General features: G+C 41.4%; 1 protein-coding gene across 2 annotated transcripts in view; it reads right to left on the reverse strand.

Moving 5' to 3' along the window:
- AP3S2 (adaptor related protein complex 3 subunit sigma 2) overlaps positions 1–25,443 on the reverse strand; it is a 41,075-nt gene that overhangs the window by 11,129 nt on the left and 4,503 nt on the right. The window contains exons 2-4 of one of the 2 annotated variants that reach the window (NM_001075376.1): positions 25,260–25,351; positions 24,457–24,568; positions 19,571–19,642 (exon numbers count right to left, since the gene is read on the reverse strand). In NM_001075376.1, the coding sequence (NP_001068844.1) occupies positions 19,571–19,642; positions 24,457–24,568; positions 25,260–25,351 (276 nt within the window). The remainder of the gene's footprint in view (positions 1–19,570; positions 19,643–24,456; positions 24,569–25,259; positions 25,352–25,443) is intronic. The other variant, XM_010816949.4, reaches the window with a different exon arrangement.

Below are 25,443 nucleotides of genomic sequence, written 5' to 3' on the forward strand. Positions count from 1 at the left end.
TCTCTGCTTTTTAATGTGCTATCTAGGTTGGTCATAGCTTTTCTTTGAAGTGTCTTAATTTCATGGCTGCAGTCACCATATGCAGTGATTCTGGAGCCCAAGAAAATAAAGTCTGTCACTGTTTCTTCTTTCCATTGTTTCTCCATCTATCTGCCATGAAGTGATGGGACCAGACACCATGATCTTAGTTTTCTGAATGCTGAGTTTTAAGCCAGCTTTTTCACTCTCCTCTTTTACTTCCATCAAGAGGTTCTTTACTTCCTCTTCACTTTCTGCCATAAGGGTCACAGATATATCATCTGCATATCTGAGGTTACTGATATTTCTCCCTGCAATCTTGATTCCAGCTTGTGTTTCATCCAGTCTGGTATTTCGCATGATGTACTCTGCATGTAAGTTAAATAAAAAAGGTGACAATATGTAGCCTTGACGTATTCCTTTCCCAATCTGGAACCAGATCTGCATACAGATTTCTCAGAAGGCAGGTCAGGTGGTCTGGTATTCCCATCTGTAAGAATTTTCCACAGTTTGTTGTGATCCACACAGTCAAAGGCTTTAGTAAAATCAATGAAGCAGAAGTAGATGTTTTTCTGGAACTCTTTTGCTTTTTCTATGATCCAGTGGATGTTGGTAAGTTGATCTCTGGTTCCTCTGCCTTTTCTAAATCCAGCTTGAACATCTGGAAGTTCATGGTTCATGTACTGTTGAAGCCTGGCTTGGAGAATTGTGAGCATTACTTTGCTAGTGTGTGAAATGCGAGCAATTGTGAGGTAGTTTGAACATTCTTTGGCATTGTCTTTCTTTGGGACTGGAATAAAAACTGACCTTTTCCAGTCCTGTGGCCAATGCTGAGTCTTCCAAACTTGCTGGCATGTTGAGTGCAGCACTTTCACAGCATCATCTTTCAGGATTTGAAATAGCTCAACTGGAATTTCATCACCTCCACTAGCTTTGTTCATAGTGATACTTCCTAAAGCCCACTTGACTTTGCACTACAGAATGTCTGGCTCTAGGTCAGTGATCACACCATTGTGGTTATCTGGGTAATTAAGATCTGTTTTGTATAGTTCTGTGTATTCTTGCGACCTCTTCTTAATATCTTCTGCTTCTGTTAGGTTCATATCATTTCTGTCCTTTATTGTGCCTATCTTTGCATTAAATGTTCCCTTGGTATCTCCAATTTTCTTGAAAAGATCTCTAGTCTTTCCCATTCTATTGCTTTCCTCTATTTCTTTGCACTGATCACTGAGGAAAGTTTTCTTGTCTCTCCTGCTATTCTTTGGAACTCTGCATTCAGATAGATATAGCTTTCCTTTTCTCCTTTGCAAAGCTTTCACTTCTCTTCTTTTCTCAACTATCTGTAAGGCCTCCTCAGACAACCATTTTGCCTTTTTGCTTTTCTTCTTGGGGATGGTTTTGATCACCGCTTTCTGTACAATGTTACGAACCTCTGTCCATAGTTCTTCAGGCACTGTCTATCAGATATAATCCCTTGAATCTATTTGTCACTTCCACTGTATAATCATAAGGGATTTGATTTAGATCATACCTGAATGGTCTAGAGGTTTTCCCTACTTCCTTCAATTTAAGTCTGAATTTTGCAATAAGGAGTTCATGATCTTGAGGGCAGAGTCTATGTCACATTCATCTCTGGGTCTGCACTGCCAAGCGCTGTGGTGGTTACAGCGGTACTTCACAAATCTGGTTGAATGGATGAAAGGGGCTTATATGGTTCACAAGTCCTGATTTTGAGGAGACACAGGCCTTCTGAGTTGGCCTGGCTTCCCACTCTGGCACTGAAAAGTACCCTCTACTGCCTGGACATAGAGGAGTTAACCTCTACAAGTAAAAGCGGGTTAAAATGAGCTTGCTTGTTTCATGTCAGGATTGATGCAATCTAAGGGGGAAAATAAAAGTGTCATTTCAAGGACAGATGTGCTCCTTGGGGACACAGCTCTGGAACTGCAGGGAATGGAGGCAAGTTACTTTCAACAACCCTATCCAAGAACAGAGGATTCTAGGATCTTCAAAAGTTCATCCTTGGTTATGTTTCTCACTGAAGTAAAAAACGTCCTGAATCCAATTCCAGGTGAACAGAAGCCACCACTGTCTATGGCCATTAGCGTAACTGATGCCATCTTGAGCCCACACAGATCCTCCTGTCCTTCTGCTGACCCTTCCCAAGACTGTACTGTGTGGTAATCCCTTCTCTGTTGTTGGGAATTGTACGTAATAGATAGTGTTTAATAATCATTAGAACCAGGTGGCCTCTATGTTCTGTTAGTCCCCAAACAATGATGAAGACCTTTGCTCACTTATGCTTAACACCCATGAGACTAGTAACCCATTCATAAGTCATGATTTAGGAACGCATGACTGTTTCCAAGCATACACCTTCTCCTGCACTAGGTAAGCTATGAAACTGTCTCAGTGGCCCCTCAGCTGTGTGGACTGCAGCTACAAAAGCTTCTGGAGCACTGTCTGCCTAACCCCACCCTGTGAGTAAGTTACCCTATAATAATAAACTGATCCACTGATTATATAGAGCCACCTGCCTTGTCTCTCAGTCTCAAGATACCTTCTCAGTTGAGTGGGCACTTCTCCTTCCCTTGGTCCTCCAGGAATCACTGAAAGCAAAGTGATCTGGAGCCCGGTAACAAACATTACTCTTTTTCCTCCAGTAAAAATACTGTCTCCAGGGATTGTGGGCCATATTCCAAACGTTTAAGTATTAAACTTAACAATGTATTTTTCTACAGATATAATAAACAAGGCTCTCATGCCAGTAGGACAAATGCTGACTCAGGACGTGGTACCACAGAGCAGCCGTGCAGTGACAACGAAGCACCATGAGTAACACTGTTCCTACAGTAAAATGCAGTTCTATATGGGGACGGCAGGAACCCTTCTGGAGGAACTCCACAGGCAGAGGCGGGAGGTAAGATCTTCCAGGACACTACTGGGACGTTAACACATACCACACTGCAAGTTCACTTATATCCACAGAAACCTCTCAACTAGATCAATCCTCTTCAAGTATTTCACACTGGAGGACAGAAGCCTGCCATGCACAAAAGACAAGTGCTCACATCCCCACTGGCTAGCCATACTCTCCTATCTTTTTTAAAACAACGATCACCACAGAGAAGACAGTAAGACACTAATCAAACAAGAAAGCATGGTCACAGAGTCTGCTGCACTGGAACAGGAGGATGCCAATACTGCAACACTCAAGTTCTGAAAGAGAATTGTTAATCACTAATAAAACAGTCTACTATATAAAAGCTAAGTGCTGATAATTTTTTCTACCCCAAGTCACAAAGCCTGTTTGGTTTCATCAATTCCTAGGAAACGCCTCCAGAGAGTAAGGAAGGAAGAGATTCTAGGTAAGATGGGGTATGCATGCATCATCTCCTTGTCTGTGTTAGCGGGTGTGGTGGCTCTTAACAGGTCAGTGGGTAGGAGGACCCTCACTGACAGGGGAAGGGAAAATCGTCTGAATCATTTTGCTCAGAGCCAGTCTCTAGTTCCTGTATTATCCATTTTAAAAAGAAATGAAAAAGGGGAAGAGGGCATAAAAACACCTTCCAGAAACGTGGCATCCTCTGCTAAAGAAAACAGGTAAACAAAGCAATCTGTTTAATAAAGTTCTATTTTTCTCTTTTCCTTGCTATTAGTGTCTCCTGAACTCCTTATGAACTTCCTTGGTCTTTGGACTTTTTCCACAGTTTTCTTCAGATGACTTGTCATGAAATTCCATAAGACTCAATACTTAGCCCCTGACTTCCTGCCTTTCATTCTCTTTTACTCACATGATCACACATATTTTCAATGAAAAAAAAATGAGAAAATAGTGGAGTCTCATCTTATATAAGGTTCAAGTTCTAAGGAAGTAAGATGGAAACCATACATGGCCAAAAGCCCTTAAAATCACCTAAGGTCCAACCCAGACCTTTCTTTTCTTTTTTCCAGTTAAGTGCTAGATGAAGTGGTTGGTTTCTTAAAGGACTACACAGATTGAAAATCTGCACTGTATCTTTAAGCATTAAAATCACTCCAGAGACCCTAAGTTGCTCATGGGAGGCACGTGACAGGCACATGAGGGCAGAGGCAAAGATTCAAACCTTCCATCTCACACTCACTCCAGACACAGACTGAGGGAGGAGAACTGTGGGCGGAATCATTCTGTATTTACGATTTTTATTCTCTTTCTTTTTGCCAAATGGTTTAGAGATGACTTTGTATAAACTAAATATTTGTATGTGAGTCCACTGTATACACACACACACACACACACACACACGAGATAATGTATTAGATTCAAGTAATCACTGGTTTTCACCAAAATAACGTGATCTGTAACAATGTCTATTTTTAAATATGCTTAACATCACAGAATGTTAAGAGCCAGAAGGAAGAAATAAAGATAAGATTTGGACCCTGTCCTCAAAGGGCTTATAGTCAAGTAGGGGAGATAAAGCATGTATAGAATTAACTATAATAAAAGGAAGTGGTAAGTACTATGACCCAAGTATAAAATGCTATGAAGTCTGGATGAGGGTGGGCCTTTACTGGTAAATGAAAGAGAAGCTATCCAGACAGGGGAATAGAAAGTTACCCAGTAACTCATTAACTATTCTGTGTGCTCTGCTAGTGATTCTTCTTCTTTAAAATAGGATTACTCGCTTTCTGCTTTTTTTCCCTTGGCCAGGCTGTGCAGCATGTGCAATCCTAGTTCCCCGAGCAGGGATGGAGCCCATGGCCCCTGTGGTGGGAACACGGAGTGTGAAACTTGACCACCAGGGAGTCCCTCAGCGCAGGTTTCATGTTTTGTGCCGTTACATCTATATCGCTGACTAGCAAATTATACTCATTGCATATTATTCCTTCCTTTAAAGAAACTTCCCATCATGAGTCAGAGTTCTCTCTAAAGTATTTATAAAAATGTTCTAGCAGGACCTTTTCTTTATTGTCTACTGTTTCACCCTCCGCCATTTCCTGCCTGTTTGTAACACTGGTCCCAAATGCACTAAGTACAACACTGGGTAAAAAAAAATGGTCCAGGCCTGTTCTCCTCAATTTTATCCTCTCTCTGGCTGATTATCTACTAACAAAACATGAACTTAGGGACATCCTGGTCCAGTGGGTAAGACTCCACATGCACAATGCACAGGGCCCGGATTCGATCCCTGGTTAGTTAGGGAACTATATCCCACATGCTCCAACTAAGCTGCAGTGAAACCAAATAAAAATAATAATAATAATCATAAAAAGCAAAACATGAGCTTAATGTATTTCTTACCACGTTGAGAATGCTAAATCAGAAGAGGACGCTACAGGTAGCATAGCTGTGAGACTACAGGCTCTGAAACCAGAGTCCAGGGTCTGAATTCTGCCTCTGCCACTTACTGAGTCATCTCAGCTCTAAAACTCGGTTTCTTCGACTATAAAATGCGGAGAACTATTATCATTCTCTCTAATCTGAACAAATGGCAGGCAGTCAGGAAAGGGAAGCACAATTTATTTGACCATCAAGAAAAAGTTCCAAATGCCATGCCTGGGTCCACAATCCTGTCTCTGAGGAGATGATCCCCATCCCCACAGTTCCTGTTCCTTCTAAAGCATTGCTCCTGGAACGGCCCTGGACCTTGCCCATCTTCTCTAGCCCTTTATATGCTGAGTCAAAAATTTACAAAGCTATAACATCCCTAAAGGCAAGCTATATAAATAGTGTTGCTGGAACACAGAGTTCAAGGAGGAAATGGCAGGAGGTGAGGCTCGAGAGGCAGGTTGAAGAAGGTCTTGGAGGTCTTTGCAGCTGATGTTAAAGGGCCTTAGTTCAATCCTTATGGCAGTGGTCCCCAGCTCTTTTCCTACATTCACCAAATTTCACCTGTAGAACACACTTCTCTCTAGCAGCCAGTGTCACTCAGTATTCACAAGGGTTCTGAGGACGGTGGGGGAAGGAATGAGGCACATACCTCTTCCCAGGAAGAGTCACTGCTGTGGGGGGAGAGAGCCACTGAATAATTCAAACAGGGGAGGCAGTCAGTTTCAACACACCTGTAACACGTCATTAGGCAGGTGTGTAAAGGATGGATTTAAGGGGGTAATTCTGAAAGCAGAGAGAACAGTAGGAAAACTATAAAAATAAAGACAGAAGTCATCATTTATTAAGCTAAGCAATTACTCACCAACTTCAATCCTCAAAATAACCATGAATGGTGAATATTAATGTATTTAATCAAAGCAAAGAGTTTTTGATTATAAATCATACCATTATTTTATGTATCACTAAAAAAGATAATGTTGAAACGCGAGTGAACTATGAAATGCCACTGCCTGTATGGCAAACTGGATTTGATATGCTAAAGTATAAATATTACCCAAAAAAGGGGGGTCTAAGAGTCAAGTAAAGATGGTGTCACCCCTGTTTTACAACCAAAAAACCTGAGGTACAAGAAGGTTTCAAGAGGGCTGCCTAAGTCACACAGAATCTGTCAGAGCCAGAACCCACGAAGCCATTTCAGGCAGAATCCCACTCAAGGAACACAGGGCTCCTCCTGAGCCCACCACATGTTACCTCCCAAGGGAGCAAAGGCAAAGTTAAGCTGATGTATGCCCTGAAACCAGTGGGCACACATGGGTCATAATCTTGAAAGTGGAGGTCTAATTAGAAACCAGTTTTTAAAAACAAGCCTTTAGCTGTGTGAATCAGACATTATATCTGAAAAGTGCTTTGAAAATTGAAAACACACCAAATTTGGACAATCAATCAACCGTAATAATCAACCCATAGATTATATTTGAGTGCCCTGTCCTGTTCAGATGACCAACAAAGAATGACATACTGACATTATTCCAAGACTTTAAAACCTACTGGAAAGAATTAGGAATACAAACTTTAAAGCATGAGTAAGAAGAGAAATAGGTTGGAGATCTACAATAGTGGAGTTCAAAGAAGACTTCATCAAATGTAAAACTTGAGCTGGGTTCTGAAATCTCCAAAGCTTGTTGGGGGGAAGATGAGGATGTTTCAGGGTGGCGACAAGGCATGGGCAAAGGCAGAAAGGTGGGAATGAATCACAGTACATATGGAAAACAGGAAGATGTGCCCGATGGGCCTGGGGGGTCCATGCTCTAACGCAGAGGGAGCCCCAGGAGTGAGAGAATCCACAAGCCAGAGATCCTTTGAGACCAGAGGGAAGAATGTAGACCGAAGGGAAAATGGGGAAACTGTTTCTATGAAAGATTAGACTGAGTGAAAACAGTTGGGAGAAAGACTGGCTTAGCTGCTGTAGTTACCCAGAGCTGATCTGTTAGTTATCTGGCAAGGAAAAGGAAAGGGAAAGGAAAGGCAGAGGTGGGCGGAAGCAGACCTGAAGAAAGAACCAGTATCATTTTGTCACCACTTGGAAACAGAAAGCAAAGCAGGCATCCCTGAGATTTCATACTCTGAAGAAAGACGGTATTGATACACTGGCAGAATGGGAAGACAGTGACTCAGTGGGTAAGTGGGTGGAGGGGAGCAGGAAAGGAGGTGAGGGGGGAGGAGAAAGTGAGTGGACTTGTGGGTGTACATGAGGCTGGAAGTGGCGCCAGCTCATAAAGACGGAAGGCACTGAGCACCCACAGAAACACAGGCCTTCAGCCTGGGCCAGAACAAGAGGCGGATCTGTTCCCTGTCTGCATCAAAGCAGACGAGCGCCCAAGGGTCAAGGTATGAGGAGAAAGCCAGCAGGGTGCCAGGGACAGACCTGTGCAGAATGTGCCCATTTCTCTCACTCTGTGAGTAGGATAAGCAGCAGCAGCTTTAAAGGCCAAGGGGTCGGGCGCAGTCAGCAAGGAACTGTCCACTCCTTTCCTGAGGTTTCTCTAATCAACATGAACATGATTGTTGTAGGGTAAATTCAGATACATGGATCCTGAAAATCTAAAAGGCAGTACTCGCGTAGCGACTGGGCTAAAAAACAGCAAGTGCTTGGCTCCAGGCTATGACAGGGTGACCTCCCTTCAGGGCTGTCTGGAGTTAAACCTCAGGTGGACGGGCCTGGGCTTCCCTCCACCCCTAAGCTACTTAAAATGTCTCGTGGTGCAGACTTGGCTAACTTCAGAAATAGACCAACTTATTCTCTACAGAATGTGGACTTTAATTTTTGAGGTCATACGCAGATAAAGCCACAAAGATTTATCAAGGACCAAGATGCAGTGTATTGTTTTCCCCAATCAGGAGCGATCTTTCAGACTCATAACTGGGTCCTGAGGTGTACTCAGGGCCATGACTGCTGCTGTGCACACTCACTAGCCCTCCCCACTCATCCTCTGGAGTTAATCACAGTTCCTAGGCTAGGGGAAAGGGGTCATCTGTAGACAACCTATCAACTTATCTGGCTTCAAGCTCAGACTTTGTCTCAGAGCAGCAGAGAGCAATCTAAACTCTTTGCTGTCCTAGGCAATAAAGCCTGAACCGAGAGAGGACTGTTCTCTTCAGTGCACTGGGCCTAAAGCCCCAGGGTGATAAACCGGCAATAAATGCACATGGCCCAACATTTTGGAAAAGTGAGTCCCCACACTTACCCAGCTGCCCTCTCCAGAGGCAGGGAGTCATGTCAATCTCTTCTGTAACAATAACCTACGATGACCTACCTGCCCCACTTTCCCCATCCCTCCCTCATCTCCTGCTACTTTCCCCCTTTCTCACTTCCACTCAGGTATACTGGCCCCAAGGTCTCTGGACTGGATCCACTGACCTGGAATTCCCCAGGGAAGAACCTATCTCTGACTTCTCTTACTTTCTGCTGGTTTTTGCTCAAATGCCACTGTATCAGTGATGCCTTCCCTAAGCACCTTGTATAAAACATCAAGCCTTACCAACCCACTCCTTAGCATGCTTATTTTCTCCCCTGAACTTATCACCACCTAACATTTATTGTCTCTCTCTCTCTAGTAGATAAAAGGTTCATGAGAAAACGAAAGTTTGATTAACTATTTCCCTATTAGCAGACGGACAAATGAAGTCAACAATAAATAAGCAGTACGTGTCAAGTATTGTGCTATTATCTGGAAATACAGGGGGGTGAACAAGACAGTCTGGTCCTTACCTTAACAGTATCTTGAAGTGGGGATGGGCAACAAACAAAAGAATAAAATACTTACTATGTACAGGCCTTGTTCTAAGTACCTGCTGTACATTTAATGCTCCATATAAGCCAGCTGCTATCCACCATAAAAGCTAGGTGCTATCACGAGTTCCTGTCCACATATAAGTTCCAAAGGCACAAGCCATACAGTTCTTAAGTGGCAGAGCCAGGAATCAGGTCCCAACACACACAGGGTGTGTGCTCTCAACCAGGCAAGTAAGCAAAAACAATACACGGTGTTAAATGTCACGGCAAAAGCAGTTGAGGGTGCTGGGGAAATGGCAGCGCTAGTGTAAAGAACCCGTCTGCCAATGCAGGAGACGTAAGAGACAAGGGCTTGATCCCCGGGTCGGGAAATTTCCTGGGGGAGAGCATGGCGAACCCACTCCAGTATTTCTGCCTGGAGAATACCATGGAGAGAGGAGCCTTGTGGGCTACGGTTCATAGGGTCACAGAGTCAGACACGATTGAAGCAACTGAGCACACACATGCACACACCTATTTCAGTCTACGGGCAGGAAGGGGAATGCCAAGAAAGGTTTCCCTAAAAACTTTTCCAGAACTGTCAGTCTGGAAATGGAAGGGGCTAGAGATTCTATTTTGGACATAACTGAGTGTGAAGTGAGTTCAGATGGTACTTTAGGAACCACCAGCAGAAAGATAACTGAAATCATGGGACTGTGTGAGATGTCCTAAGAAGTAAATGTCTAAAAGAAAAGAGAGATCATTTAAGAGGTAAGAAGCTCAACGTGCCAGATCAAACAGCCAGAAAGGTAGAAAAACATCAGGTGAATGGGTACCATGGAAACTAGAAACAAAGAATAGTTTAAGAATGAGGAAATATCAAAAGTGCTTAACAAGAAGGGCAATGGGGAGTGTACACTGGACTCAAGAAATTCAAGGGTCAAGGCCCTCCACAATCTGATCATCAACTACTTCTTCAAACTTCTCTCTGACCAACTCCATACTCTTACTCACTGCTCTTCATCTAGGGCAGCATTGTTCCCATCCCAGAGGGCATCTGGAAATGTATCAGGCAGAGGCCCCACTGGCATTCAGCAGAGGGGATCAAGGATATCAGCAATTCAGTGAGAAACTGCACTGCACCAGAACGCCACTAGTGCCCCTGCTGGCAGACCCTCTGACTAGCCGGAGTTGATGCCAAGTTCCCAGTCCCAGTGGTCTTCACCCGCAATGTTCCCATGCCTCCTTATCCCCTGCCATACCTTTAACCTTTGTTCCTACCATTTGGTCTCCTAAAATTCTGGTTTTGGAAACAGAAATCAACAAATTCAGTAAATTTTTACACATCATATCTTATAGCATTTGCAGATATGGAAGCAGTTTATTCTATTAGGGAATTTTAATTTGGTAAGTCACCTGAAATTCATTGGAGAACTATAGAAGAGAAAAATACCAAGTATTTCATTAGAGAAAGTGAAAAGTGGCTACACTAGATGCCTTTTACTAAGAGTCAATGATGTTTCCTTCTTACAAGTGTGTTCCTCTATTTTTCTGATACTAAAAATTTCTGTTTTCACCTATAAAGTGATACTGAAGCAAGTGTCAGATTTATTTTTCCCCTAAGAAAATAAATGAAGACAACAACAACAAAAAAACCCTGTAGTAGTCATTAGTATATTCAAAACTATTTCAGGTTCTCCCCCATCTTGGGCACACGGGTAGGAATGCACTTCCCCAGGTCTTTAAGCGTGGCCGTGTGACCTGCCTTTAGCCAGTGAAATGTGAGTGTGATAGATATGCCACTTTAGGAGCCAACACATCAAGTGCCCAGGTGGAAGTGCACGTTGATGAAGATTTCCATCAGCCTGGGCCCGAGTGACTACAGTGGCAGAGACACTACAATGGCCACACAGCATGAGTGAGAAGTGAGCCTTTCTGCTGTAAGCTATTGAAAATTAAAGTCAGTGGCTCAGCAGCAAAGGATTCACCTGCAATGCAGGAGCCCCAGGAGACATGGGTTCGATTCCTTGGTTGGGAAGATCCCCTGGAGAAGGAAATGGTAACCCACTCCAGTATTCTTGCCTGAAGAATCCCATGGACAGAGGAGCCTGGAAGGCTACAATCCACAGGGTCACAAAGAGTTGAACACAACTGAAGCAACTTAGCACACACAGCTCACGTGACCAAGTCTACCTAGACTGATACAAACATCAAGTCTGAAAAAGGGTTCTCAACTAGGGATCAAGAAATTCTGCTTTTTATCTCAGAGCAGGCCAATCCTCTTGTGTATCCTAAAGGATAACAGCAAGAACAACACAACTAAATCTCTGTTCCAAACTTCTAGGGCACCTACACATTAGCTATCAAAGGGATATACAATTTACCTGCAACACAACCTGGAGAAGGCAATGGCACCCCACTCCAGTACTCTTGCCTGGAAAATCCCATGGACGGAGGAGCCTGGGGGGCTACAGTCCACAGGGTCGCTAAGAGTCGGACACGACTGAGCGACTTCACTTTCACTTTTCACTTTCATGCATTGGAGAAGGAAATGGCAACCCACTCCAGTGTTCTTGCCTGGAGAATCCCAGGGACGGGGGAGCCTGGTGGGCTGCCGTCTATGGGGTCGCACAGAGTCGGATACAACTGAAGCGACTTAGCAGCAGCAGCAGCAACACAACCAAGTAACATCATCGGTAATACGCTCTGCTCTAACTACAATCTTATCAAACACTGGTTTTACTGAAAAGGCCGGATACAAACAGATAGCTCTAAAGGTCAAATCTGGCTGTTTTGTGTACACTGTCATCCTAATGCCCTTAACCGGCAATAAGGAACAATTAAACAAACCAAAAGGGTTCTCTGCGATTTCAAGTGGGAATCAATGACACTGCACGCTGAGGCAGTGCAAAGTTCAAGTAAGTAAAGTGATAGTGTGTACTGTACCCAATGTTAAGTGTAGTTTGGAGCAGTCTATCAATAACCTCAGATATGCAGATGACACCACCCTTATGGCAGAATGTGAAGAGGAACTAAAAAGCCTCTTGAGGAAAGTGAAAGAGGAGAGTGAAAAAAATGGCCTAAAGCTCAACATTCAGAAAACGAAGATCATGGCATCTGGTCCCATCACTTCATGGGAAATAGACAGGGAAACAGTAGAAACAGTGGCTGACTTTGTTTTTTTGGGCTCCAAAATCACTGCAGATGGTGACTGCAGCCATGAAATTAAAAGACGCTTACTCCTTGGAAGGAAAGTTATGACCAACCTAGATAGCATATTCAAAAGCAGAGACATTACTTTGTCAACAAAGGTCCGTCTAGTCAAGGCTATGGTTTTTCCTGTGGTCATGTATGGATGTGAGGGTTGGACTGTGAAGAAAGCTGAGCGCTGAAGAATTGATGCTTTTGAACTGTGGTGTTGGAGAAGACTCTTGAGAGTCCCTTGGACTGCAAGGAGATCCAACCAGTCCATTCTGAAGGAGATCAGCCCTGGGATTTCTTTGGAAGGAATGATGCTAAAGCTGAAACTCCAGTACTTTGGCCACCTCATGCAAAGAGTTGACTCATTGGAAAAGACCCTGATGCTGGGAGGGATTGGGGGCAGAAGGAGAGGGGGACAACAGAGGATGAGATGGCTGGATGGCATCACCAACTCAATGGACGTGAGTTTGAGTGAACTCCGGGAGTTGGTGATGGACAGGGAGGCCTGGCATGCTGCAATTCATGGGGTCACAAACAGTTGGACACGAATGAGCGACTGAACTGAACTGAACTAAGCTTTTCTTTCCTTTTTTTTTTTTTAAACCAAGTATAGCAATGTTAGAAATTTAAGAAATCATTATTGCTAATCTCTGAGTTGTCCTGATGGAAAGAGATACTGGCCTCTGAAAAATATTCTGCCACAAAATTCTCTCTCAAGCATCAGGGCCTGGGAATGCAATGGGACAAAAGACAGGCCTCAGCTCCCCTCCACTCTCTTGGGACCATTCAGAAACAGAAACACAGGTAGCCAGATATGCCAACTACCACCCTTCATAAGAACTGAAACTCAAGCAGAATATCTTGTCCTTTTGGGCCCAAACAGCCCCTCCTTCCTCACTGAAACCACACAAAACGTGTGTCCTTTATTCTTCCTCCAGTTTTTGAGACAGAAATCAGGATATCTCCTTCAAATGTCACTGGTGTAGAGAGCATTAATGAGCTTTCTTATCACAGCATCTGTTTTCAGAAGGGACATTTAAGGAGCACCATGCATTATTACTATCTACAATCCTTTCATCTTAAGGCTCAACAGTTCATTTCAATTTTGAGCCGTCAGCATTTTCCCATTTCAGCAGCCTATACTTAGCAGAGATTTTAAATTCTATACTACAAGGTTTCTTGGGTTCAGACCTGCCCCAAAACATATGTTCCAAATCTCCTGAGACAGCCCATTGCAGAGTGAAATCTATAAAAACCAGATGCCCTCCCTTGACACAGCCACTAAATGATGACTCTGATGACCAAAACTGTGAAAGCACAACTGAGTTCCAGCTTTGCTGCTGAGACACCAGTAGAACAGAATAGGAGGCTACTCACATGACTTTCTTTGAACAAAACTCAATTCACCAAGATCAACGCCAATTCCCACTTCAGCCAGGATGTACTTGGTGGGATTTCTGAAAGTGGAAGGGAACCAACTGCCCCAGGCAAGATAAGCTCCAAATGGCACAGTCTAGAGAGCTGGGGACTATGCCAGAGGTTATGAAAACAAACTTGACTCCAACCTGCAGCACTTTAAGTCATGAAGAAATTTGTGAGGCTAGAGGCATGAGAACTCTTTATTGATATACACCTGGAGACACTCCCACAGTGAAAGGGGCCACGCTAGATCCAGTGAGGGAGAAAAGGGCAAACACAAAGAAAAGAACAGTCTAATGAAGAAGGAAAAACATACAAACTTACATAAACTAAGGTACACAAATCAGAAATAGCACTACGTATTGTTCACAGGGATGACAACGGGCCAGAGTAACCAGGACAATCTTTAGGGTGGTAGGACTTGAGCTGAGCTTAAAAGACAAGCTGGATTCAGTTGTTTAAGATGTTGAAAGGCAATTCAGGCAGAGGCTCTGGAGCAGGAATTACAAAGAGATAAAGACTGATTCAGTCTGGCTAGAGCAGAAGGTATCTGGCTAGAAGTAATGGTAAGTGAGGACAAGATAGAACAGGGACAAATGGTGGAGAACCTTGCATGCCTGGCCACGGTGTCAAAGCTTGACAATGGGGGACCAAAAAAGGTTTGTGATCAAGGGAGCTTGTTTAAAGTGTTTGGAGAATGAATCTAGGAGACTTCCTGTCGGTCCAGTGGTTATGACTCCATGCTTTCCACTGCAGGAGGCACTGGTTCAATCCCTCATTAGGGAACTAAGACCCCACATGGCACAAAAAAATGAATGACTGAATAAATAAAAATAAATAAATGAACTGAAAACATCTAAGAAAAAAAAAAAGAAAGAAAATGAATCTAATTCCAGTGTGTAGGACCAACAATAAGAGAAAACAGTTAGAAAATCTGACAGACACAACTGAGATCAGGAGCTACCATAACTAAAGGCGTGCTGGACTCATAACTGAAACTAGGGTCATAAAATATACATACACATAAAGGACATTAGTGGAACAAATGTGGAAAATTAAACATAAACTATATATTGGATAACAGTATTTATTAATGTTAAATTTCCTGAGAGTTAATTATGTTGTGGTTAATAATTAATTATGCTGTAATTAAGTATGTTAGAGAATTATACACAACGTATTATATAACATGCCGTCCTTGTCCTTAAGAGATGTCTGCTGAAGTACTTTGGGTTGAAAAGTTATGATGTCTGCAACTCTCAAATGGTTCAGGAAAAAAACGTATACATCTAGAGAGAGATTAATACAAATACAAGTGTGACAAATGTTAATAACCAGTGAATCTAAGAACAAGATATAAGAAGGACCCTATGGAAAGAAGCACAGGATTTAGTGACTGGCTGGCTGTTGGGGGCACGAAAGAAGGAGGAAAGGTTTTGCATGTACCTGACACAGAATACTGGTACTGCCACCAAAAAAGGGAAGCTAAGGGAAGAAACAGTTTTCAGGAGACACATGTTGAACCTGGCTACAGATAAGAAGTGGCAAGAAGAAACAACACACTAGAATGAAATGAGAAAGAAATGTCTTTGAGCAACTGGGACCTAAGAGGGAAGCATGAGAAGGAAATGAGTAAAGCGAGAGAGGACTGACATCGTAATTTACTGGTAGAAGGTGGGAAGAGATAAGAGAAAAACCAGGAGAGCTATGTGACAGAAACTAAGGCAGGAAAAGGATTAAGGCAGTGCTCCATGGAATGATCAACAGCATCAAATGCTGCAGAAACATTACAGAAGGTGATGACTGGCAAATGGAATTAGGAAATAATCAGTGAATTCTGGGTAGAAGTGAGAACCAGGCTATAGGCTCCAGAAAAAGAACAGATAAAGTAGAAATGCAAGACTGGGTACTGAAGAAGTTTACCTTCAATGAAATGATGGAAATGAAATGACAGTTAGAAGGAGCAGCAGAAGCATGGGAGAGCTGTATTCTGTGGGAGACTGGGGCAATCTGGGGAAATTTGCAGTTACAGAAGAAAGAGCAAATAAAGACATCTCAGAGATGAGCTGAACAAGTGAGATTTATGATGCATATTAGGGACAGGAAGAGAACTTAGTTCTAGAAATGGAATGGATTACACTTTCTTTAATACAGGAAGAAAGGGTGAGAGAAGAGGTGAAGAGAGCCACAGTAATAAAAACAGGACATTGACAAAAATAACTTAGAAGCTGAGAAAGAAATCTCAAGATTAGAAAGAAAAACAACTCCTAGGACCGCAGGAATTCAGTCATTTCTGGTCCTTACACAGGCCTCCTGCTCCAGCCACCACTGCATAGAGGAATGGGGCAGCTCCCTGTGACGACTCAATGCACAGTGTAAAACCATCTGAGGGGAATCCTGACTTGAGGTGGAGAGACTCTTCAATTAAGAAGGATGGCATTAAAGGTGACATTCTTATTGTCTTTTGATAGATCCTTTACTTATCTGAGTAAAAAGACCATTTTCTTCTATCAACAGAAGCTACGCCTGGATTAGCAGCTGCTCTACACTGAGGGCAAAGGTGAGCCTGAAATCCCACTGAAAGAAAGCCACCTGTTGGAAGATACCTGCTGACATTATACGGCTAGTAGAGTGAGATGTGGGTCCCTTGGATCATCACTTTTCAAAAGCCTTAGGAGATATGGATAGCAATTTCCTGATGTCATAGAGCAACTAAAAATAAAACAGTTTTACAACCTGTAAAAGAAATGTGCAGCCACAGCAAAACACTGTATAGAACTCATGTGAAGATAAGACATACGAGAAAGAACAATATTTTTATGGCCTTTTATTTCCTGCAAAAGTCATGTGCAATAAAATAGATGGGACTGAGATGACTTTACTGCTTTAGCAAGTATCCTCATAAATAATTAAAAAACAATGTTAGAATAATACAGAAAAAAAAAGTGTTTCCCTCAGGAGATGGACAAAGAGCTCTTGATATATTTTAACAATTTTCCATGACTAAAAATTCTTAGTCACTAAAAAGAGAAGACACTTCCTTTAACCTAATAAAGAACATTTCCCTCCAAATTTACTATACTTCAAATACTATATATACAGCAAATACTGACAGGAAGAGAACTTCCCTTTGAAATCAGGATCAAAATGAGATGAGTACTATCACCACTTCTATTCAACATTACATTGGAGTTCCTAGTCAGTAGGGTAGAGCAAGAAAAAGACATGAAATGTACAGGACTGAAAAGAAAGGAGCAGAATGTTTACAGATAAAACATCAGAATTAGTAAGAGTCTAACATAATTCTGAATTGAACATCAACATGCAGAAATAAAGTGATTTCTATATGACGACAGCAGCAATAAAGGAAAAAATGAATATTTAAAACATCAGTACATAAAAAAACAAGTATCTAAGAACAAATTTAATGAAACATATGTAAAATCTCTATGGGAAACACTGTAAAAGTTCAGAGAAACCTCAAAGACCTAAATAAATAGATATACCATAACATGGATAAAACGATATTATAAAAAGTAAATTCTCCTCAATGTTTTATAGATTCAATGCAATTCCAATCAAAATTCCAGCAGGCATGTGTGTGTGTGCATGAGCACATGTGTAACTTAAAAACTGACCCTAAATTGTAAACTAAAATGCAAAGGACCCAAGCTCAACTTCCCACAGGACCCTCAATTGCCTCCTCCAGGTATATCATCCCATAGGCCCCTGAGTTTTCAGGTGTTAGGCAGCTGGCATTCTGAGACAACTTCTACAGAAAGCTGGCACCCAAACACAGATTGTCTAGTATCCAGGCAGTTTGTGTATCTCACTAGTAAGTTTGCTCCCTTAGCTGCGTGATAAAAAGAGAGGGCCTTGGGAGGAGGAGGAGGGTATGGGGGGGAGGTGGGGGATACCAGCAGAGACAGGCCCTCCCCATGGGGACAACGGGAGGATAAGACCAGTACCTCCTCTTCTATTGCTTGGGAATTTCCTTTCCCTGGGAAAATCTACCCCTTAAATTGTGATCTGAGATGTGGATCCGGCTTGGTAAGCAACAGGTGATGACTGAAAAGGAATCCACTTTGAAACCAGGTGGTAACCCCAAGGTAACACCTTGTATTTCACAATTTTTTTTAATTGCTTTAAAATAATAGTAACAATACGGCCTATGGATGGCATTCCTCGATTCCTTCCATATTCTCAAGTCTCTTTAATCTTAACCTTTTTCCCCACTGGTACAGAAGGAAAATGGAGTTGAGCTATGCCTCTCCTTGACAGAAATTACCAGAGAGCAGCATCTTTAGCAACTGACAGTGAAAGTCACTCAGTCGTGTCTGACTCTGTAACCCCATGGACTGTAGCCCGCCAGGCTCCTCTGTCCATGGAATTCTCCAGGCAAGAATACTGGAGTGGGTAGCCGTTCCCTTCTCCAGGCGATCTTCCCAACCGAGGAATAGAACTATGGTCATCTGCATTGCAGGTGGATTCTTTACCAGCTGAGCTACCAGGGAAGCCCTGGTCTACAACAACTCTTATTAGCTGCAAAGAGGAGGGGTAAGAGGTCTCTGAAGTTTCTAAGATCCTTTCATATGAAAAGAGAGACTGACCACCTCAAAAGCATTGGTGAGCCCCGGAAGCCTTGTGAGGCTATCAGGGAGCCCCAAGTTAAGTACCTATTAATACCAAAGGAATGAGGTTCTGTGATTCTCCTGTACCAGGCTGCTCAGGGAGCCACAGAGCCAAGCCAGATGCTGAGAGAGAAAACGTTACTCCATTCCAACACCCACTGCACTGGCCCAGAATGTGCCCCAGGAAAACTCTGGGAAAGTTAACCGAGACTGAAGATTCTACTGAGATGTCAAAGTCCTCACGATGGCAATGATGGATCTAAAAATAACCTGCCTTGTCATGATGAAAACAGACTAATAAAGGATCATGGCTCAGCAATGAGGAATAGTCTCCTAAACATCTTTATCTCCCTCCAAGGGCCATGGATCATAGAGATGATAATCGGTGGGAGAAAGACCAGAGCCAAGCAAACCTAAGATATACGCACCTCCACCAGTGAACAGCACTGGGTACAGCGTGTGCTGAGCTGGATAAAAGAAGCCCCTATCTATCCCCTTGCTGGCTATCTCCCACATATAATTTTTCACACAAGGATATTAGCCATGTCGCTGTTAGATGCTAACAACTCGTAACTACGGACATGTACTTTGGCCCACTTCAATTCTGCCTGGCAGGCTATAGAATATCAATCACCTGACCTCAAAACATGTTACTGATGTCTCAGTCACTACATTACTCTTTAGGAAAAATGTAAATTTCACTAAGTCAAAAACCCTTGTGTCAGGGCTTCCCTGGTGTTCTGGCGGTTAAGACTCTGTGCTTCCAGTATAGGGAGCATGGGTGTGACCCCTGGTCAGGGAACTAAGATGCCCTGCGGAGCAGCAAAAAAAAACCCAAAATAACTCCACGCAGTGTTTATTTCAAAGCTTCACTGTGACTGGACTATACCTAGGAAACTCATTTCAAAATCAACATAAACCTACTTATCTCACCATTGGCCTGGTAGCCATCACTGTCCTAAACCAACAAGTCTGTCTGTGAAAAATGAACCATAATATAGGCCCAGTAATAATCCTGTGTGTGTTAAAACTGGTAACAAATCTTAGCAAAGTACTCCCAAAACTATAAACTTAAGTTACTAAATAAAACAAGTTCTAAGACTATCTCCAAAGTAAAAAAAAAAAAAAGAAGAAGAAGTACATGAAAGTGTACAGGTGGCTAGAGATGGTCAAAGTTCTTAGCTTCCCAGTAACCCCGGCTTGGGAGAGTAGTACCTTATCCATATGGAAGATCAAATCCAATTCACAAACATTCTCAAAACACTTGTCCAGAGTCTCCACGAAAACCTAGGAAACAAGGAGAAATAGATACACAATTCCTATCTTCATAAAATGTCACATGAGAAAGTAAAGGGGGCAGTCAAGATACTATTTGCCTTATGATAGATCTCAAAAACCCTCAAAAAACCCCAATGCACTCCAAACCTTCCAGCTGATCTCCCTACTTATCCCAATCTGAAGGGGGCAACTGAGGATAGGACCACCTTGTTGTCAGTATAGCAACACAACCAGCAGACACATATGGCTTTCTTTCCCCTTTTATAAGATGCTAATTTATCAATATACAAAAGAATAACAAAATAACTATTTAACTATGTCCTTTCCCCAAGCCACCACTTACACATGCGAAAGAATTTTTCATTATGATGGTGTTAACAGATCTATCCGGCTAATTTCAATGAACGTTAACTTCAAAATACTTTTCCATGAATCAACTTAATTAACATGCTTAACACTTTTAATTTACCTTTAAATATAAGACTTAAACAGAAAAGTGTACAAATGATAATGAGTTCAGAATGAACACACCATATAAATGCCATCCTGATACTGAAATGCAGTATTAGAGCTCCCTAGAAGCCCCCTCTCCAAAGGTAACCGCCATCCTAACTCCTGCCATCAATTTAGTTTTGCCAGCCCCTGAATCTACATAAAAGGTGGCAAATTATCCTTTCCTTACATTGCTACTTACACTCAAGTTTTTCCAAACTAGCAAAGTATCATTTAGGGAATACATACCACATGATAAAACAATACAGAGAAGCAAAGCAATGATCAACTTAAAAGTATGAAAAAGTGAATGAGAAGGATAGAACTGAGGGGGGACATATAGGAGATTTAAGGCCCTAGCAACGTACTATTTCTTAATCTGGGTGACAATTTCTTCTTTAAATTGGTATTCTTCAAACTATATAGGCATGTTTTCTGTATTTGTTATGTATACATGTTTCACAATAAAAATTACTTAAAAACAACAGTAATCTTATTGGGATTCTGATTGGGTTTTTAGTAATTTATAAGCTGGAAGCACAGTTGATCCTTGGACAACACAGGTTTGAACAGTGCGGGTCCACTTAATTTTTTAATCATTCATTAAAATGTTTGCTCAAATTAGAGTGAACAGTAAGAGACACCCTTTTGATAAATGCCTGTAGATTTCTCCCCTGAGAACACTCTGGCTCTTGGTTTTAAAACTAAAATTGGCTGTTTCTGGGTGACGGGGAGAGGAGAAGAAAGATGTTTTCACTATATTCTTGGTATACCTTTTGAATTTTGAGCCACATAAGTGTATTATTTCTTCAACAATAAACACTGAATACCCAAGTAAAAATACTTCCTATTCCAATTTAAGAGTACTTCAGAAAAATAATTTGGGTAATTATTTCTCTGAGCATCTACTGGATGAAATTACATTAGTTTCTACTATCTTTCTTATTGCTGTAACAGAGATGTGGCTCAGATGGTAAAGAGTTCACCTGCAATGCAGGAGACCTGGGTTTGATTCCTGGGGTAGGAAGAACCCCTGGAGGAGGAAATGGCAACCTACTCCGGTATTCCTGCCTGGAGAATCCCCATGGACAGAGGAGCCTGGCGGGGTACATTCCATGGGGTTGCAAAGAGTTGGACATGACTGAGCGACTAAGCACATACACAAGAATATTTCATTGTTAAACTGACTTGTACCCTTGGAATAAAGACTATTAGGACATATTGAATAATTCTTTTAGTATGCAGTATTCCAGAGAGAAAAAAACTTAAAAAAGAACATCTTACTTATAAATCAAAACAAATGCTTATACACACAGAGCCAAAACATGAAACAAAAATTCTTACACCAACAAAACATGAATGATTTAAGATCACACTGCTTGTTAATGGGAGAATCTAAAACAAGAGACAGGTCTCATGACTCCTTGCTTCAACAAATAACTGGCTAAGATTTTATTGAACAATTCTGTCCAATAGTAATATGTCATATCTGACTAATATTTTCTTTTTGAGAGGCTTTTGGATCATAACCAATCTACTCCATAAAATACACTTAAACAGGACGATGTTTTTAGTCTGAATTTAAAAAATAACTTACATAATAGAGGTTTTCTTGTACTTTAACATTTAAAAAAAATCTACTGAGTCTATTAGGGAGTCAGTTTTTCATTTAACCTTTCTTATTTCATCAGGATATTGGATTCAAGGTCTTTCTGTGGACCTACTTTGGGTATTTATTTTTTGGAGTCAGTTATTTCAAATACATTGGCATTATAACTATGTATTTCAACCTCTAAAAACATTTTGATGGTTTCTTTTCCTGACTTTTATTCTTTTTATCAGGATAACTATTGATTTTATTGTCTTTTAAAAGATCAAACCTCTTACTTACTATTATTCTCACTTTTTATTTATCTATCTTCCCAAATCCAATGCACCCTAAGTATTTAATAAATGTCCGTAATATCATAAAGTTACATTTTCTCTTTGTCTTGTTAACATAGATATCTGAAGTGCATCTCCTCCAAAAACTGCATCTCAATTTAAAAAATATATTATCGCTATATTTCATTTATTTTCTAATACATGTGTTACATGCATACTCCTATGGCATTCTATAGTGTAAAATATTTAATACATTGTCACAATTGAATTCTATGACATAGTATTTTGGATTTTTTTAGTTGAAATATAGTTGACATACAACATGATGTTAGCTTCAGATATACTACATAGTGATTTTACATTTGCATATATTATGATACAATGAACACAATAAGACTAGTAATCATCTGTTTGCAAACCCAGTTACTGCAATATTACGGATCACATCCCTTAAGTTGTATACTATGTCCCGGCTCATCTGTTTGACACCCAGAGGTCTGTATTCTCAGTCCTCGTTGCCTGTGCTGCCTTCCACCTCCATCCCCCGTCCCTGACAAACATCCATTTGTTCTCTGCAAGTCTGTTTCCATCCTAACAACCTAAGATTTCTATACCAGATGGGGGATCCATGACTCACACCTAGGTTTTCTGATTCTAGATCTTGAGCTCTTTCTGTTATCCCACATTGACTCTCAATATCCAATCTGACTCAGGTGTTAAGAAAGCATTTAAAATTACCACAGAGATGAGTCTTTTTTGGCTGTTTCCAGTATTTATTTATACTTTTACATATGATAAGTGAATATGATACATGAAATTTTTAAACTACTACTAAATCATTTTCTGAATGTGAATGGGTAAAATATATAAATAAAATGAAAAGTTACTATATCCAAGAATATAACTTTTTGGAAGAGTATAGTATATGTAAAATAAAAATACACATTCAAAATTTCCATTTCTTTATCCTAAAGTTTATTAAATTTAGCTTCTTTAATTTTATCTTAATAAAATATAGTTGTAAACAAGTAAAGTTTGTATTTTATAGCTAGAGTTTTCTATAATTGGTGTTATTAGGTTTTACACATGCTCTTTTTGAGTGCTTTCAACTTAAGTGACTTGTTAAAGTCACACAAAGTCTATCTAGAATATCATGTAACAAATAATGGGTACATGATATTGTACCCATTATTGTCCTAATTAATGGTTCCCAGTATAGGGTCCCCCATACCTCAATTTCCATGAAAGTAATGAAAACAAATCTGTAAGCCATTTCTAATTTTCAAAAAGCCTTAAAAAATCATGTTTACCTATGTCAAGACTGTACTTATTAGATAAAACATCAAGTTCCTTTGTTTCAGGCTAGAATTACAAGTGAAAATATAAAGTATGTATTTTAAAATATCATTTAGTTTGATACTTAAAAAAATATTTCAAAACATGACATGATAGTATAATTTATAATGACAAATATTTGGTATTCATCCTTGTTGCTGGCTCCTAAAAACCTTGGAATTTCCAAAGTGATAGGGTTGTCTTATTCTGCTAATAAGGTTAACTTCTGGAAAGCACCAAAGAATGGGGGCTGGTTGCCATGGGAACCTACTGTATGACTGGGAACTTTGAGTCCCACTTACTGATCTCTGGGAGGGGAGAGGGGATGCAGCCTCAATCAATCACCAATGGCAATGACTCAATCAATCCTGCCTATGTAAAGAGGCCTCCATAAAACCCAAAAGGGATAGGTTTCAGAGAGTTTCTATGTTAGTAACAGTGGAGATCTGAGGAGAGTGGCACGCCTGGAGAGGGCACAGAAGCTCCACGCCCTTTTCCCCTGCCTTGTGCTATGCATCTCTTCCATCTGACTATTCCTAAGTTATATCCTTTCACATTAAGCTAGCAGAGTAAAATGTTTCTCTATAAAGTTCTGTGAGCCACTCTAGCAAATTAACTGAACCTGAGGAGGAAATCATGCGAGGAGGCAATCTTGGGCGTAGTCAATCTACAGGCTGTCAGTCAAATGCACAGGCGACAGACAACTCGGACCTGACATCGGTGTCCATCTTTGGGTAGACAAGTGTCAGAGCTGAGTAAATTTGTGGGACCCCTGGTGAGTGTCCATGGAGAACTGAGTTACTTGCTTCAGGTGCGGGGTGGGGGGAGTATACATATAGGAATTGGTGTCAGACTCATAAGAAAGCCAAGGGCAGTGAGAGCTGGAGAAGCAGAGAACCTAAAAGCGCTAAGAATGGTTGAGGGTTGCTAAGGCGCTTTCTCAGAGCACCACCTGGTGGACATGCAGCAATGTTTACCAGTATCAATAAAGAGACTGACTAAATTAGGATCTACATACAGATCAAAAATTTTTAGCTACTACAGATTTTTAGCTACTAAAAATCCAGACCAAACTTTCTGAAGTGGCTACCATCATTACCTGCTACACATACCTGGATGAGGTCCAAGATCCCAAGTTCACTTTCTGAGGAATCCACACAAAATACAAAGTAGAGGGTAGCATAATGCCGATAAATCAGTTTGTAGTCAGAGCCACCAATCAAACTGTGGAGGATGGGAAACATTTAAAAGCTTGTATTGGAATTGAACATATCAAAGAGAAGCTCTGTGCCAAGGAATGAAAATGGGCCCAAAACAAAGGAGGAGGGTAGGCCAAACAATAAGCCATTTCTACCAGGTGAAGGGCAACCAAATTTGGCAGAGGTGCCTAAAGCCATTTTACTTCATTTTTTCTTCTACCCATCCTTCCAGGACAGAGAAGGTGATGGCACCCCACTCCAGTACTCTTGCCTGGAAAATCCCATGGACGGAGGAGCCTGGTAGGCTGCAGTCCATGGGGTCGCTAAGAGTCGGATACGACTGAGCGACTTCACTTTCGCTTTTCACTTTCATGCATTGGAGAAGGAAATGGCAACCCACTCCAGTATTCTTGCCTGGAGAATCCCAGGGATGGGGGAGCCTGGTGGGCCACCATCTATGGGGTCGCACAGAGTTGGACATGACTGAAGTGACTTAGCAGCAGCATTCTCCCAGGAACCAAACATTTAAATATCTGAAGCACAATCATTTAATAGCTTCCCAAACAGAGCTGAGTCTCTCCCTGAGCAGACTATGCTCAGCTCAGCTCAACTGCATCAGATACTTGCCCGACACTTAAGCACTGCGTGAAGAAGCAATAATGGCATGATGAAGGCCACCCGAAAGTGGATATATGCGGAGAAAACTGATGATTTACCTTCCACCCTCCAAGAAGTTACAGATGTTGTCATCCCGCTTGAGAACTAGATGAAAGGTCTCTCGAACAATCTGCTGCTGAATTTCTTCTGGCTATGGAATAAAAGAAATAAAGTGAGTCAGTGGGAAAGCCTGAAAAACTATACCCCTTCCAAACAGGAATGATCTGAACATTTGGTACCAGT

The sequence above is a fragment of the Bos taurus genome, chromosome 21 (assembly GCF_002263795.3).
Source record: "Bos taurus isolate L1 Dominette 01449 registration number 42190680 breed Hereford chromosome 21, ARS-UCD2.0, whole genome shotgun sequence".
Taxonomy (NCBI): domain Eukaryota; kingdom Metazoa; phylum Chordata; class Mammalia; order Artiodactyla; family Bovidae; genus Bos; species Bos taurus.